The sequence below is a fragment of the Halichoerus grypus genome, chromosome 3 (assembly GCF_964656455.1).
Source record: "Halichoerus grypus chromosome 3, mHalGry1.hap1.1, whole genome shotgun sequence".
Taxonomy (NCBI): Eukaryota; Metazoa; Chordata; class Mammalia; order Carnivora; family Phocidae; genus Halichoerus; species Halichoerus grypus.
In genome coordinates, this window is record NC_135714.1 from 20,209,085 (window position 1) to 20,225,284 (window position 16,200).

Genomic DNA, 16,200 nt, shown 5'->3' on the forward strand with positions numbered 1-16,200 from the left:
TTTTCATTTCTCCTTCTTTTAAGGTACTTCAAGTATGCTCTGTATTAGATTGACGTTTTTGTGCTTGTTTCCCCTGTACAGATTAGAAGCTCATTGGTAGCAGGGGCCTGCAGGCACCGTGGTGTGTGTTCTCTAGCTCCTAGAGCTGTGCATTGCACACAGTAATGTCCGAGACAACCAACTGCTGCCCACGTGACTTCACCAATCCCCCCCCCGCCATGACCCCGGGAAGCGGGTGGCCAGGTTGACACATTTCCTCACCCACCAAGTGGTAGCTGCTCGTAAATCGGGACTGAGTGAATAGAAATGCCATGTCATATACTGCTTGAGGTCTCAAAACCTTACACTGCCACATGAGGACGAAGCTAATATGCTTAGAGCTGCCTAGGTAAGGAAAGCTTGCACAGACTGCAAAGGAAAATCCAATTTCACTTATTTGATGTGATTTTAATTGGAACATTAGGATAGGGGTCAAATTAGTCAAGGGTCAGCCAAGAAGGTCATTGCAATCAAGTGCAGATAAGATCTTGACAATTGGATTTCAGGCGATTTAGTATAAATGTTAACTCAGCAAGACTGAGGGAAAGAAGCACCCAACAGCAAGCAGATCTCATAGCTCTGAGGGATGAGTTTTATCCCATTAGCTGGACAGTCACAAGATTCTCACCCTATTTAGTTGCTTCGTACCACTGCAGATGAGAAGTTTATTAGCTGCTGGTCTCTAAGAAACTGAGCCTGAGGAGATGGGCCAGTTTCTTCACCTGTGAATGTAGGGGCCAGGAGTAGGAGAAACCAGAGAAATCAGACTTAAGTCAATCTCTTATGGTTGGACATCTAAATTGTTTGTATTTTTTCACTCTTGTAAACAACCTTATGCTAAACATTCTTATGACCAAATCTTTTGTTTCCTTAGAATAAATTTCTAGACATATGAATACTGGGTCTGCAGCTCTTACTAGAACCTCTTTCTTCAGATTGGAATTTCATCAGTTGGTCTCTGAATTTCTTTTGCAGAGACAAACAAAACACCCCGGATTTAGACTCTGCCAGGATGGATCGTCTCCCAAATGCCTTTTGTACTTAAAACTTAGGTAATTGTGATTGATTGTCCTATTGAACAGTGTTGATTGGTTGCATCAGCAGGATCTTTCCCATCCTCTCCATCGTGTGCCTGCCGTGGGGTTTGGGAGAGAGATGACTGATATCCTCTCCAGCTCTTGGGGAGGACTTTTTATTGGGCATAATTCCATACCCCTTACCTGTGACTGATTTCAGGTAGGCTCATGATAGGGGTTGGTCTAATTACAGCAAAACTCAGGACTTCAGCCTTGTGATTGGTGAAGAGGTGTTTGTTCTCTCTCTGAATGCAGACGCATGTAGATCCAGTTGTTGTTGATAGCTTTCCAGTGACCACGTGGGGAGCCAGACTTATGATGATGTACGCCCTGAGCTTGGTCCCTGATGACTCCAGGTTCCTGGATCTAGCCTGACCTGAAGTTGGCCCTACTTCTGGACTTGTAATTTACATGGGCCAATACATTCTAGTTATTACTTCTGCCACTTTAAGTTGGGATTTTTTGTTACCTAATAAATGCAACCATGGTAGGGCAAGAGATTCTGACACCAATCTTCTACATTTATCTCTTTCCAGCAAATTCGGTCAATTTCTTATTTTGTATGTTTCACCTGTTTTATGACTTCAAAATAGACCTCTCACAATAACAGCCTCTCACATGGCCTAGATTAGTCACATCCCACATAGTTCCATCTCCCATTCTTGTATATAGTGACTCCCACATCTTTGCTCAGGCCCTGACTTTTCCCTTTCAAACCTGCCATTCCAGGTGCCTGTTGGTCATCACAGATTTGCACACCACACCTCCACCTGAACATAGTCCTCACTCAACTCCTTTCCTCTGGTCTGCTTTCCCTCCCTTCCCCTTCATACTTCCTCATTACCTCTGCTCTGATCCAGCAACAACCATTTCTCTGTTCCCTGAGTCTGCATACCCAAATATCCCAAACTTAGTCTTGACTATTCCCTTGCTTTCATTCCCTCAGTCTAATCAATAATCAGTTCTTAGTGTTCTACTTCAGAAACGTCTGGAATTGTGCCTCCCCCATCCCCACCTAACTAGTCTTCCTGCCCATCTTTACACCTGCAGTCATCACCCCTGTCACATGAGTTCAGGTCCTGAATAACCAATGAACCAGTGTGATGCAACCAACAACTCCCCCCCCCCCCCCCCCCAGTAAATCTGTTGACAGCTGCCTGGCCCTTCAAAAGCCAATCCTATACCATTTCTATCTCCTGCCCTTGCCTCCTTAAAAAGCACCTGGGTATTCTTCCCTTTTCCTCTTGATTCTGTACCACAGAAGCCTAAGTAAACCAATTTGCCAAAGCAATGTTTTCCTTAGAGAACGGGGAAGGCAAAGAAGAGGAGTAAAGCCCAAAATATCCTTTATGGGTCAGTGGGAAAAGAAAAGGCTGGAAACACTGTGTTAGTGGCTACTTTGTCCTATGGCTACTTTGGATAATTTACAGTGTCCCCCAGTCCCACCAGTATACATGAGGTGCTATGGCCACATAAAATCATCTGCTGTTTCCTGGCCACATCTGGAACTCCACTGCGACGCTGGTTCCTGGGCTGTAATACCTTCTGGGAAATTCTCCTCTGTGAATGCACTACTCTCCTCTGTCTGGTAGCACTGAATGTATACCCCTATTAGTCCTTCTCGTGTTATATGAGGGTTCATAATCAGGGTAAGTTTCAAGAAAATGGGCATTCAATTTCCGTAAGAATGTTAGGTGGATGGATGTTGCCTACCCCCTATCCCCCTCCACCCCAGCATCCAGATTATCCATTACTGCCACCCCAGAACATTAAATAATGCCTAAAAATGCATTTTATGAATAATAAAGGCAAGTCCATTCTCACCTTAGAAATGTTGCCTCTGAAACAGTCAACAAAACCAGAAGACAACCGACAGAATGGGAGAAGATATTTGCAAATGACATATCAGATAAAGGGCTAGTATCCAAGACTTATAAAGAATTTGTCAAACTCAACACTCAAAAAACAAGAGATGGGCAGAAGACACGAACAGACATTTCTGCAAAGAAGACATCCAAATGGCCAGCAGACACATGAAAAAGTTCTCAACATCACTTGGCATCAGGGAAATACAAAACCTCAATGAGATACCACCTCACACCAGTCAGAATGGCTTAAATTAACAAGTCAGGAAATGACAGATGATGGCGAGGATGTGGAGAAAGGGGAACCCTCCTATTCTGTTGGTGGGGATGCAAGCTGGTGCAGCCACTCTGGAAAACAGTATGGAGGTTCCTCAAAAAGTTGAAAATAGAGATACCCTACAACCCAGCAGTTGCACTATTGGGTATTTACCTCAAAGATGACAAAGGTAGTGATCCGAAGGGGCATGTGCACCCCAATGTTGATAGCAGCAATGTCCACAGTAGCCAAACTATGGAAAGAGCCTAGATGTCCATCGACAGATGAATGGATACAGAAGATGTGGTATATATATACAATGGAATATTACGCAGCAATCAAAAATTGAAATCTTGCTATTTGCAATGACGTGGATGGAACTAGAGGGTATTATGCTAAGGGAAATAAGTCAGAGAAAGACAATTATCATATGACCTCGCTGATATGTGGAATTTGAGAACCAAGGCAGAGGCTCATGGGGGTTAGAGAGGGAAAAATGAAATGGGATGAAACCAGAGAAGGAGACAAACCATAGAGACTCTTAATCTCAGGAAACAAACTGAGGGTTGCTAGAGTGGAGGGGGGTGGGAGGGATGGGGTGGCTGGGTGATGGACATTGGGGAGGTTATGTGCTATGGTGAGTGCTGTGAATTGTGTAAGACTGATGAATCACAGACCTGTACCCCTGAAACAATAATACAACAAAATAATAAAAGAAAAATGTTGCCTCTGGAAGAATTTGGGGGTCATGCTAAGTTGCAGCAAAAGCAAGGGGAAAAGCCTATCTCTTGAGAGGGAAGCAGGGTAGGCATCAGGTAAGAACAGGGCCACAAAATAGTGCCTCGAGTATTTGCTGCTGAATGAATGAATCTACCTCTGACACCTACTTCCCAGGGGCTAGATCCAGATAGAGGGCAAGAAGATGGGGCTTGTTAAACTTGAAGATTCTACCACTTTCTCCTTTGAATAAGTGAAAGGTAGATGGTTTTCTACCATAGATTTTAAGTTCAAGAATCACAGGATGATATGGTCACATTCTCTTAACCGGGGTCATAACTTATGTCAACTTTTGAACATGCTAACATTTTAAATTTGTCCTGCATAAAGCAGCATCTTATTGTTGACCAAGCTGAACTATAAGCCTTTTAGGGCAGAGCCCATGCTCTGCGCATTTGTGTAGCCCAGATTCTTTCAGATTCTTTCTCCTGGTAGATCCTCAGACAGCTGTAGGATAAATCCTGGATGAGCCCACAGCCCTCATTTATTGCGGTGAGGCTACTACCACCAATAAGTTGAGGCTTAATGGGATAATCAAGGTATTTGCCTACTCAGAGTTTTGGGGGCAGGGCCCTCCCACCTTGGCTGCAAACTGGACTCGCCTAGAGAGTTAATAAATACTCGCTCGCATTCCTTATCAATTCTCTTTTAATTGATCTGGGGTGCTGCCTGGGCAGGGGAGGGGTTTAAAAAATAAATCTCTCCAGGTGCTTCTACTGAGCAACTGGGACTGTTAACTACCCGTTTAGAGGCTGTCAAGGGAGGCTCCAGCCGATCAGAACCTAGTGTTTGCGTCCCTTTTCCTCGAAGTCTCTGAGGCCTCACCCCCAAACCTATGCCCGCCCACTGACCCCCTAGCAGCGAATTTCCCGGAAAACGTACGAGGCCGGCGGGCGCGCGTACACACGTGGGACCACGCCTTACCTGCGGGCGGGAGTGCGGCCTCGGGAACGCCCGGCGCGCCCCCGCCCGGCGCGCCCCCGCCCGGCGCGCCCCCGCCCGGCGCGCCCCCGCCCGGCGCGCCTCCTGGTCCTCTCGCGAGGAAGTCCGGGCGCCGGAAGTGCCTGCAGCGCGCGGCGGCGGGCCGGCGGGGCGGCGCGGGCGCGCGACCCGTGGAGGGAGGGAGAGGCCTCCGGGACCGCGTAGGCCGCGGAGAGGGGTCTCCCAGGTACCGCCGGGGTCGGAGCGCTCGGGGGAGGGCCGGGGACGGGGCGGCCGCGGGAGGCCCCAGCCGGCCTCTGACTGGGGTGTCATTGCAGGGCCGCCCCCATGTTGCGTTTTCCGACCTGTTTTCCGTCCTTCCGGGTGGTGGGAGAGAAGCAGCTGCCGCAGGAGATCATTTTCCTGGTCTGGTCACCCAAGCGGGATCTCATCGCTTTGGCCAACACGGCGGGCGAGGTGAGTGAGCCCGACCCGACAGCGAGCGCGTTGCAGCCTGGCCCAGCCTCAGTTTCCCCTTTTGTGGACTCGCTGGGCCGCATGTGGACCCCGCCCCCTTCCTTTCCAAGCAGCTGTAAACCTTAGGTGGAAGTAGAAGGGAGCATATACGGGGAGGATCATTTATGTGCCCATTTCCCGTATTTCATGGCGAAAACAACAGTTTTCACACAGCATAGTCGCACAGCCCTGCTTTTCCCGAGTCTCTTTTAGTCATTTGTTAAATGGGCTTTTTAAGAGCCCATAATGTGTCAGTCATCAACTAGAAATAGTAGATCCACAGACCCAGCCCTGAATTCGCTTACGGTTTCGTAACAGGAGGAGGATGAGTTACTGTCATACCGGAGCTGCGAACGTGCATGCATGTAGCTGCCGCAGAGGATAGGTTAAAAAATCCAGAATCCCTTGTCCAGGTTTCCTACTGTGGACCGGATCGCCACCTCCTATTAAAAATACCTTTACATTTAGGAAGGGAGTGCTGCTTCCCTGGGGTCCTGACGGAGTGTACATGAGTGTTGTCACTTAGCGTTTCTAGTGCGTATCGCACTAGGCTTCTATACCCGCTGCTTCTGCCTTCCTCCTGAGAGGCCTGGTTACCTGGCAGCCATTGTGTGAGGAAACCTTCGGCTCTGCATCTTTCCTCCTCTGGCCTTTGGGCAGGTTTCCTGAGAGTTACCTGGCCAGGTGAGAGTTGTGTTGTGTGCAGACCGGCGTGGCCACCAGGTGGTAAGGAATACTTAGCAGCCTGCAAAGCTGCCTCACTCTGTTGACTACTGAGAGCTTCTCATCAGGCCTTGATGGCTCCTTTCTCAAGGCCCTCCGTGATGTCTTCTGGTCCCTCTCCTTGGCCACTGCGCCGTGGAACTCTTCGTGCTCTAGAGAGGAGAGCCAGAGCAGCAGGCCAGAAGGGAGAGCATGGGGCATCGGTGCGACTAGATGTGTAGATGTAATAGTGGGCACTTGTTTCCATTTCCTCAGTGAAGAAGAGAGAGTGCTGTCCAGGAGTGAGGATGGAGGAGAAAATATTGGAAGTTTGAGGGGAAAGGCGGGGTATGAAAAGCTGACAAGGCAGGCGGACTAGGGACACTTAATAAGATTGCTGGTCAGTGGTAAGAGCCACGGAGGTTAGTGGTCTTGTAGTTTGAGGGAATCTAGTGAGCACGGTTGTGTCTGCTGTTCTGTTCGACTGGGTGGGTGTAGGCATGGTTGGGTTTCACCAGGGTTGTTGTTTTGCGAATGTGACATAGCAAGAAAGATGCAAGGGAGTTAAAGTTACATGTCAGAGGGGCGATGGTAATGATGATCCTCGGATTAAGTATGGAAGTGGGGGCATGTGTGAGTGAGGGACAATGAGTAGGTGGGATCAGTGGGTTGTAGGACTTGGTGAGGTTGAAGAATTGAAGTTGGGTATTAGTAGGGATGAACTAGAAGGATAGAGACAGTGATGGAAGGTGGGAGGTTTGAGACATTATGGCAGCACTTGTAACTGTAGGGACAAGGTCAAGGGCATGACCCCAGGAGTGACTGAGGTGAGTAGAAGACATGACCATTGGAAGAAAGGTAGTTGAGCACTGAAAAGCCAGGACATCGTAGCTCTTGAAATCACCAAAAATGGGGATGAATAGTGTTGGAAAGCATGAGTGAGTCACACAGGAGTCCAGATCTTCCAGGAATGAGGGGGATGGCCTAGGGGTCTTTAGGGAACTGCAGTTAAGAGGGGTAGTGGGTAGTATGGTGTGATTGCATATGATTCAGAGTTAGAGGATTTTAGAGAAGAAAAGTCATCCAGAAATGGCATCGGGAATCAAGGAGGAAACCACCTTCATCTCCTGACCCAGTAGAATGGGGAACATGGGATGCAGCACGGCTATTACCTGAGAATCCTGCTGGAAAGCGGTGTCCTTGGGTGAGAAACACATTTCAGAGAAGAGAAGGAAGATATGGGCATCTTTTTTTTTTTCCCCAGTAATTTTTTTATTATGTTAATCACCATACATTACATCATTAGTTTTAGATGGATATGGGCATCTTGATGATACCTGGTTGTGAATTTCAGAGGGCACAGAGGAAAGGTTTTGGAAATAAGGGATGGCAGAGACAGGCTCGGAGAAGAGCACTGTGTTTAGGGAATGAAGGATTCCCTGTGGGGGCCAATGTACCAGGAGTGAAGAGTGCTGTGAGCTAAAGGTGGGAGAGGTGAAGCTGTGAGTGTGGGGACCTGAGGTGTGGGAGGGTCTGCAGGGATGCATGCAGTTCCTTATTTTCAGTGGTTGTGTAGAGGATGGAGTAGGGGCAGCCTTATTTCTGAGTCAGAAGGAGCTCTGGGGCACATCTTGACCCTAGGAATTTTCCCGTGTGGAAGTGGAAATTTAGAATGGCTAAGTGACTTGCCCAAGACCTATGGCCAGTAAGCAACACAGCTGAAATTCCATCCCAAGGTGTCTGATTCCAAGTTTGGTGTTATTTGACTATTACAGCTACTTTTCTGCTTTTTATGTTCCTTATTTCTTTTTCTGTCATGAACTTCTTAGACAACCTTATTTCTTTCTAAAAGATAAGTCTCTTATTGACATAGAAGATAGGAAAATGTATAGAGTACAGGGTTAAATTAGGTCTTGTTTCACCCATCGCTTTGAATATACCTTCAGTTCATTCAGACCTTGTTGTCTTCTAATTTCTTCTGATAGCTAAATATTATGCTTGAGATTATATTTAAAGATTTATAGTGAGGATCTAGGTTTATTTCAGTTTCGGAAATAGATTTTTAATTTTTTGCCATGTATCTGTTTTGTCTTAGGTTTTACTTCACCGACTTGCAAGTTTTCATCGAGTTTGGAGTTTTCCACCAAATGAAAATACAGGAAAGGAAGTGACCTGTCTGGCTTGGAGACCAGATGGCAAACGTAATGATAGGATTCTTTGAAGATACATTATTATTATTATTATTATTATTATTATTATTATTATTATTAACAAAAAAAGTATTTTGTAAAGAAAGCTTATTTCCTGAAAGAATTTATTGTTCTTATTATATTCTTATTGTATACTAAATATCAGCTTGGGAGCTTTGCTTTTTGGAAGCTTTGAAGTGTTTTCATAGAGTTGAGATTAATTTTACTATGTTGTTTCTTGGCTGAGATCTCTCTCAAATGAAATTTGACTTCTTGGCAAAGGTAATGCTAGAATAAAATCTGTGGAATGTACAAAATACTTAGGCTTTGCTCTTGGCGCTGTCTTGTCCCGCACTGATGGCCCACGTTCCATCTACCATTCACTAGTCTGTCGAGTACCACTGTGGTCTTTTCTCCCCAAAATGTATGTTAACATTAAATGTGTAGCTCATAAATATTCTCTTGGCACGAATGCTTGTCTCACCTGAAGGACTATCAGCTCTGACCCCATTCCTTCCTCTTTCTCCGCGTGCCCTTTATTTTGTAGCTTCTTACGCTTCCACCTGTTGTTTTTGCAATGACAGTCGTGATTTGAGCTGCTGTACACAGAGTCAATACAGTAAAATGCTATAAATTATACAGCTTAAAGTTCATCTGTTATCATTGGTGCTTTAAGGAAAAAAACTGAATCATTTTTGTAAAATGATATGTATTCCTTATTGCTTAATTTTTTTCTGGTAAATATAAATGAGTCTGTAAAAACACCCGGAAAGCCTGTTCAGCTCTCGTTTTATCTTTTAATAAAAAACAAAAAAAGGGTATGTGTAAAATTAGAGGACTGTTATAAGTAACATCATGAGATCTTGCACTATTCATCCAAAAACACCAGAATCTCAAAAATAAATCATGAAAGTCTGTGTGTGTTGAAATGTATATAAGTAGATGAATTTTTTATCATTAAAAAAATACGCCTTGTGTTTTTGGACAGTGAAATAAGGTTTTTTAGGTAAGGATTATTTCAAGATTGCTTTAAATTGTTTGAAAAAGAGGAGATGTGGGTTGCCTCACATCTTGCAAAATTGTGTGTCTTGGTATACCATGAAATGCATAGCCCTCTACTTAGAAATTCTTAATTTGATGTGTTAGGAAGATGTTAGTGACCTGTGTGGAGAAACTATACTAGATAATTCAGCCACAGTGAAAGAAACAAGACTCATCAGCATTTGATGGTCTCGTTTCCCATTAAGGGTTAGGAACAAAAGGGAATACTGAACTTTCTAAGAACTAAGCAGATGGAATCACTTCTCACCGTTAGGCACGTCACAAGACCAGCATATCTTGGTGATAGGATATTATTGTTTGTCTGTTGAGACCTGTTCTGTATCTTCTGCTTGGAAGCAGGGCTCCAGTCCAGAGGCTTTGATGTGTAAGATGTGTAAGACGTTAAGTGCAGTACCCGAGAAAGTAGTCAGTCACTCATGAGAGTTTGAGCCTTTGAAAATAAGCTTAGATGACAGCATAACATGTAAAGATAGCTTTCCATTTTTAAAAATATTATTTAAAGGAAGGATTTTTAGGTTAAATAATTTCTATGATGATGATGCATTTAAAATAGTAAAACTGGGCAAGAAGTGAAATAGCCATTTCATTTTCTTGACTGTTACAGTAAGTTGTCCTCATCGTCTCTTCTTGTTTCAGTTTTGGCCTTTGCTCTTGCGGACACCAAGAAAATCGTTTTGTGCGATGTAGAGAAACCTGAAAGCTTGCACTCCTTCTCTGTGGAGGCCCCAGTGTCTTGTATGCATTGGATGGAAGTGACTGCAGAAAGCAGGTAGAGGAAGGATTGGAAGGACGACTCCAGCAGCCGCCGTGGGACAGCTGTGCGCCTGCCGGGATTAAAACGGACACCTGGGAGGATCTGAGTGTTGAGCATGGGCACGCTGCATTTAACTTTGGGTTTTCAGTTTATATGCCTGAAGGGCTAAGATTTTTCTTTGTTATTTTTAGTAGTTAATATCAGTGCTTTCTTCTTTCTTTTTTTAACTTAAATTCTAGGTAGTTAACAGTGCAGTATTGGTTTCTGGAGTAGAATTCAGTGATTCATCACTTACATACAACACCCAGTGCTCATCACAAGTGGCCTCCTTCATGTCTATCACCCATTAACCCATCCTCCACCCACCTCCCTCCATCAGCCCTCAGTTTGTTCTCTGTGATTGAGTCTTTTATGGCTTGGTTCCCTCTCTCCTTTTTTTCTTCCCCCCCTTCCCGTGTGTTCATGTTTTCTTCCTTAATTCCACGTATGAGTGAAATTCTATGGGTAGTGATTTGTACTTTCAAGTAATAGAAATTAAAATTACTGATTAGCAAATTGAGGTTCTTTGTTCCTTTTTGCCACCCATTTCTTTCGGAGCTTGGGCGTTTTTTTGCATCTTCGTAAATATCCTCGGAGTACAAAAAGTGCTCAGTTGAGCATTCTGGGGTTTTTTGTTTTGTTTTGTTTTGTTTGTTTAAAGATTTTATTTGAGAAAGAGAGAGAGGGAGCATGAGCAGAGGGAGGGGCTGAGGGAGATGGAGAAGCAGACTCCCCGCTGAGCAGGGAGCCCAATGTGGGGCTCCATCCCAGGACCCTGGGATCATGACCTGAGCTGAAGGCAGATGCTTAACTGACTGAGCCACCCAGGTGCTCCTCAGTGCTTTGTTTTGATGTTGAATGAGTTCTTTCTGTGTCTGTGGTCTTGATAGTTTCCTGGTCTCATGCAAATAACTTTGCCTTAGTCTACATTCAAGTCATATACCAGGTTTGCAGTCAAGATGGCCTAAAGAATAAATGGGTTTACCTAATACTGAAAATAAAATTTTTTTTTTTTTTTTTTAGGAAATGTGATAATTTTCTTACCAATAGTCTTTCTTTCTTTTTTTTTTTTTAAATATTTTATTTATTTATTTGACAGAGAGAGACACACAGCGAGACAGGGAACACAAGCAGGGGGAGTGGGAGAGGGAGAAGCAGGCTTCCCACCGAGCGGGGAGCCCGATGCAGGGCTTGATCCCAGGATCCTGGGATCATGACCTGAGCTGAAGGCAGACGCTTAACGACTGAGCCACCCGGGCACCCCAGTTTTTCCTTTCTAATAAACTTTTAAGTTAATTTCAAATTAACTAAAGGGGGAGTCTATAAAAAATTGAATAATAAGGATCTCACCTGGTGTTTGAAATTCACTATAGATAAAACATTTATCTATAATTAATGCATCATCAAATAATCCAGGGTTGCAAATGGTCATGTGAATTTATCAATGCTTAGAGGAGCAGAGTATACCATGTCATTTCTATCCCATTCAAGGTACCTGCTAAGTGTATCCCTAACATACTTTCTACTAATAGTTTAGAAATATAATGTGGAGATTCCAGGATCTCTCAGGACACCAAGTTTGTGTTAAAGTGGGAAAAAAACGTGTGCCAAGTCACCTTTTCACTCATTTATTACCACGCTTATTTGGAGGTAAAATTGAGAAAAGGGAATAAGCAAGACTATTTCAAAATGCATGGTGTCGTCTTAGATACTTGCTGGATTGTCAAATCCCCAAATGTATATAAGCCGTAGAACCCACAGTTAAATGAGATAATTACTGCAGTGTTCTTTAAAACCCATTCACCCTTGGTACTCATATATGTTTAGATGGTTCTTAGATGAGAGTTAAAAAAAATCATAAATTCTTGGGATGCCTGTGTGGCTCAGTCGGTTAAGCATCTGCCTTCAGCTCAGGTCATGATGCTGGGGTCCAGGGATCAAGCCCCATGTCGGGCTTCTTGCTCAGCGAGGAGTCTGTTTTTCCCTTTTCCTCTGCCCCTCCTCCTGCTCATGCTCTCTCTCTCTCTCTTGCTTGCTCTCTCTCAAATAAAATCTTTAAAAAAAAAAAATCCTAAATTCTTAGTATCTAATACTGAATACATAGAGAAAATTATTTATTAATATTTATTCCTCTAAGTGTAAAGTGGCTGGGTTTTTTCCCCCCAGAAACAAGGCCCCTTGTAAATGAAGAATTTCCTATTTTTTTGTTTGTTGTTTGTGATTATTACAATGACTGTTTTATAATAGTAAAGTAGGTGTGGCATCTGTTTACTTGGTAATGTATATAATATGTAAAACTGGGCAGTTTTTAAAAAAAGTACTTTTTAATGGAAAGACAAGTAAAATCTTTGGTGTTTTAGTAATGCTTCTTCTTGGCTTTTCTTTTCAGTGTTCTAACATCCTTTTATAATGCTGAGGATGAATCAAATCTTCTCTTACCTAAACTACCTACCCTGCCAAAAAAGTAAGTATCAGAGTTTAATTTCATTGGAATCCATCTTGCAGATTTCTCTTTCCTTTGACGCTGTGATGATTTTCTCATGTGTTTTTAAAAACATATTTCTATTGCTTTTTACACTAGTCTCTGTTTTTCTCTAGTTACAGCAACACCTCAAAAATTTTTAGGTAAGATACGCCTTTTTTGTTTTCAGGTAAAATAATCTTTTATTAGTTGAAAGATGTAGTTGAAAGGTAACCCAATTATTTTTATATTTTAGTGAAGAAAATTCTGATGAAATTATTAAGCTTTTGGGAGACGTCAGGTAAAGTTTGTAAATATCTTAAATAACAAGTCTAATTTCTTAAAGTTGGTGTTTGATATTTGAGACAAGAGTTCAGAGTTTCAAGGGCAGTTCCTTTATGTGTCATGTTATTTCCCTGCTGACAAACACCACTGAACAATATACAGACATTAGTGTCTATTATTTACTTGTTTTTATTGTATGGTCTTTGATTGTGTCAAGTTCAATAATACTATAATGTACCTCTGTTTATTTTAATAAGTAAAGGAGGATAGATGTTACTAGCGTTTCTAAAATCAAAATTAAATATTTCAAGTTTTTAAAGCCCTTTTAATACATTTAGCATCAGAGCCGTGAAACAACTAACGGCACTTTCTATTAGGTGGAAAAAGGATTGTGTTGTTATTGAGAGTATATAAATACAGTAGTTGTTAAAATACTATAGCCTTATTTTACTATAAACCGATGTTTTTTAGGCTAGGGCAAATTTATGTTCCTTTGAGAAAAGGAAGAAGCCCAGTGTGATTGAATATTGAGTATTGGTGAATTTGTTTGGGGTTTCAGTTTCCCCACAGGGAAGCCTCAGCATGCAGATTATCTGAGAGCAAGAACAACTTATATCTTGGTTTAAGAACTCGGTCTTCTCTGATGTCCTCAGCTTGTTACATTCCTTTTAATTAGGCTTAATATTCTTGTCCTCGGAGGAAGCTCTGGATTTATCGAGCTTTATGCGTATGGAATGTTCAAAATTGCTCGAGTCACGGGGGTAAGTTTTCCTTTAAAATTTTCCACGTCATTTCTCTTAGAATATACCACCTAGAATATACCAGCTAACTGATCTTTGAAAAAAAAATTAAAACACTAGGGTATTTTTCTCAGTTTCAGTTATTGGAGTTACTCATTTTTAAATGTTAAGAGGATAATTTTATTACTAAGATAAAATAGTGGTGATAGGGTATCTATGAAGATCAGGTACTATTAGTGGAATTAATCAAGTTTTTCTTAAGAAAAAGATTGACATGATACACTTGATTATGATTCAATGGTTTTCTAGTGTGTAGTCAGGGCTAGAGCTACAGTTTGTGACTGGAACGTGATGAACATCATGAGGAGCGATCTTCTACTTAGGACCAGATCTGTGCTGGTTGCTAAGTCTCGGTCTTCTCCACAGCTTTTCCGTCCTATTCTTGCCATTTCTGAGGGGAAGAGGATATATTGTAGGCTCTCCAGCACTTGATTTGGGACCCCCGATGGAGGGGTGTGTGTCCATGAGGGGTGTGGACTGGGGGGACACACACCTTCCCTCCTGCACATGCGTGGAAGGCGTCAGGCGTGTGTGTTTCTGCTTTAGAGAGTTCCATGAGTTTCTGTTGCCTGTATTATAAGCAGGTGCAGACTAGCAATAATACTAAATGGACCAAGGGATTTGACTCTCTTACAGATCGTTGGTACTTGTCTTGCATTGTGTTTATCCAGTGATTTGAAATCATTGTCAGTGGTCACAGAGGTTTCTGCTGGCAGTGCTTCGGAGGTCTCATACTTCCAGGTAAGTGTGGAAACCTGGTAGCAGCAGACAGTAAATTCATTTTTTAAAGGTGTTATTAAAACAAAGCAAGGAAAAAAAAAAACCAACTTGGAGCTTCTAAATCTCATATATAGAATCTTACTCTAGTGAACACTTCATTATTCCCAGGGCCCAGTATAGTTTTCATAAAAACAGTGTTTTGATAGTTTATTAATGACCATGTTAATTGGTTGCTATACCAGTTTATCTTTGTACCAAGTATTCTTTTTTTTAAGATTTACTTATGTATTTGAGAGAGACAGTGTGAGCAAGGGGAGGGGGAGAGGGAGATGGAGTGAGAATCCCAAGGAGATTCTGTGCTGAGCGCAGAGCCTGTCATGGGGCTCCATCTCACCACCCATGAGATCATGAGGGGTTGGACGCTTAACTAAGCCACCCAGGCACCCCTCTATCAGGTGTGTTCTTAGGGCTCTGATCCTAAAAATAATAAAAGCTAATACTTATCATTTGTTTAATATGTGCCAAGTACTGAGTGATTCAGTATAATTCATTTGAATCCTCACAGCAACCTAATAGGTAGGTCCTATTATTATCTCTATTTTATAGATAAGTAGAAACTGCAGAACTTGCTCGGTATCACTCATATGGAAGTGATGCTGGGCAGGGTGGCTCCAGAGTCAGTGCTCTTCACCAACACATTGCCTCTTGTGTAAGGTGATCAATTAACGTTGGGAAAAACTGGGGTGCCTGGGTGGCTCAGTCGTTAAGCATCTGCCTTCGGCTCAGGTCACGATCCCAGGGTCCTGGGATCGAGCCCTGCATCGGGCTCCCTGCTCAGCGGGAGGCTTGCTTCTCCCTCTCCCTCTGCCTGCCTGTCTGCCTACTTATGATTTCTCTCTCTCTGTCAAATAAGTAAATAAAATCTTAAAAAAAAAAAAAGTTGGAAAACACCTTTTGTACTGTATGCTGTGTATATTGTAGGTTGTGGAAACTATGTGGGCTCCAATAGAGTATTTAGATTGTAGCCTTGCCTTTAGGAAAGTCTTCCCTAGATTTTTTTTTTTTTAAGATTTTATTTTTAAGTAATCTCTACACCTAACATAGGGCTCAAACTCACAACCCCAAGATCAAGTGTTGCACTCCACCAGCTGAGCCAGCTAGGCACCCCTTCCCTAGATTTTCATGCCAAATAACCCAGCTACTTAGCTTAAGGATGCGCAAATTCTCAAACAAAAGTAGAACAAAAAGATGCAGGATGCACTGTGTCTGATGCTTTCCAGTATTCATTGTTGTATTCAGAGCATCAGGGAACTCTTGACCTCCTGATTCCCCAGAATAGTTGGTCATATTTACTCTTCATCTTAAGGTTCCGTGAAAATATGATTTCTAGGATTGCATTTGATGCTGTAATAAAATGATTCACTATTTCTTTGAAGTTTGTTATGGGTATTTTTTTTAAATAACAGCTTTATTAAGATAATTCTTACACCATTGTAATGGATATTTAGCTTGTGTTTATCAGTAGCTTATAGTTCTTTAAAAACTTTTTATGTGTATTTGTAATCATTTCTTAAATTTCTCATAATAGTGTTACAAAATAGATTATTATATTTATCTAGCTATGGAGATGGCATTGCTAACCTAGAGAGGGGTGACCTGTGCACACTTAAACATGGCAGATTAGAAAATCCTAAAGTTCTGTTCTTTTAGTCTCCAAAGTATTAGGCTCAAAGGTAGC

The 16,200-nt window shown here is 42.6% G+C and overlaps 1 protein-coding gene across 4 annotated transcripts in view; it reads left to right on the plus strand.

Moving 5' to 3' along the window:
* The first annotated feature begins 5,047 nt into the window (after positions 1-5,047).
* The window catches only part of ANAPC4 (anaphase promoting complex subunit 4), a 40,351-nt gene continuing 29,198 nt past the window's right edge, over positions 5,048-16,200 (plus strand). For all 4 annotated transcript variants that reach the window (XM_078068465.1, XM_078068464.1, XM_036090625.2 and 1 more), the window contains exons 1-9: positions 5,048-5,181; positions 5,273-5,411; positions 8,248-8,353; positions 10,040-10,172; positions 12,586-12,660; positions 12,795-12,821; positions 12,914-12,958; positions 13,619-13,703; positions 14,379-14,483. In XM_078068465.1, coding sequence (XP_077924591.1) covers positions 5,283-5,411; positions 8,248-8,353; positions 10,040-10,172; positions 12,586-12,660; positions 12,795-12,821; positions 12,914-12,958; positions 13,619-13,703; positions 14,379-14,483 — 705 coding nt within the window. In that variant the 5' untranslated portion in view covers positions 5,048-5,181; positions 5,273-5,282. The remainder of the gene's footprint in view (positions 5,182-5,272; positions 5,412-8,247; positions 8,354-10,039; positions 10,173-12,585; positions 12,661-12,794; positions 12,822-12,913; positions 12,959-13,618; positions 13,704-14,378; positions 14,484-16,200) is intronic.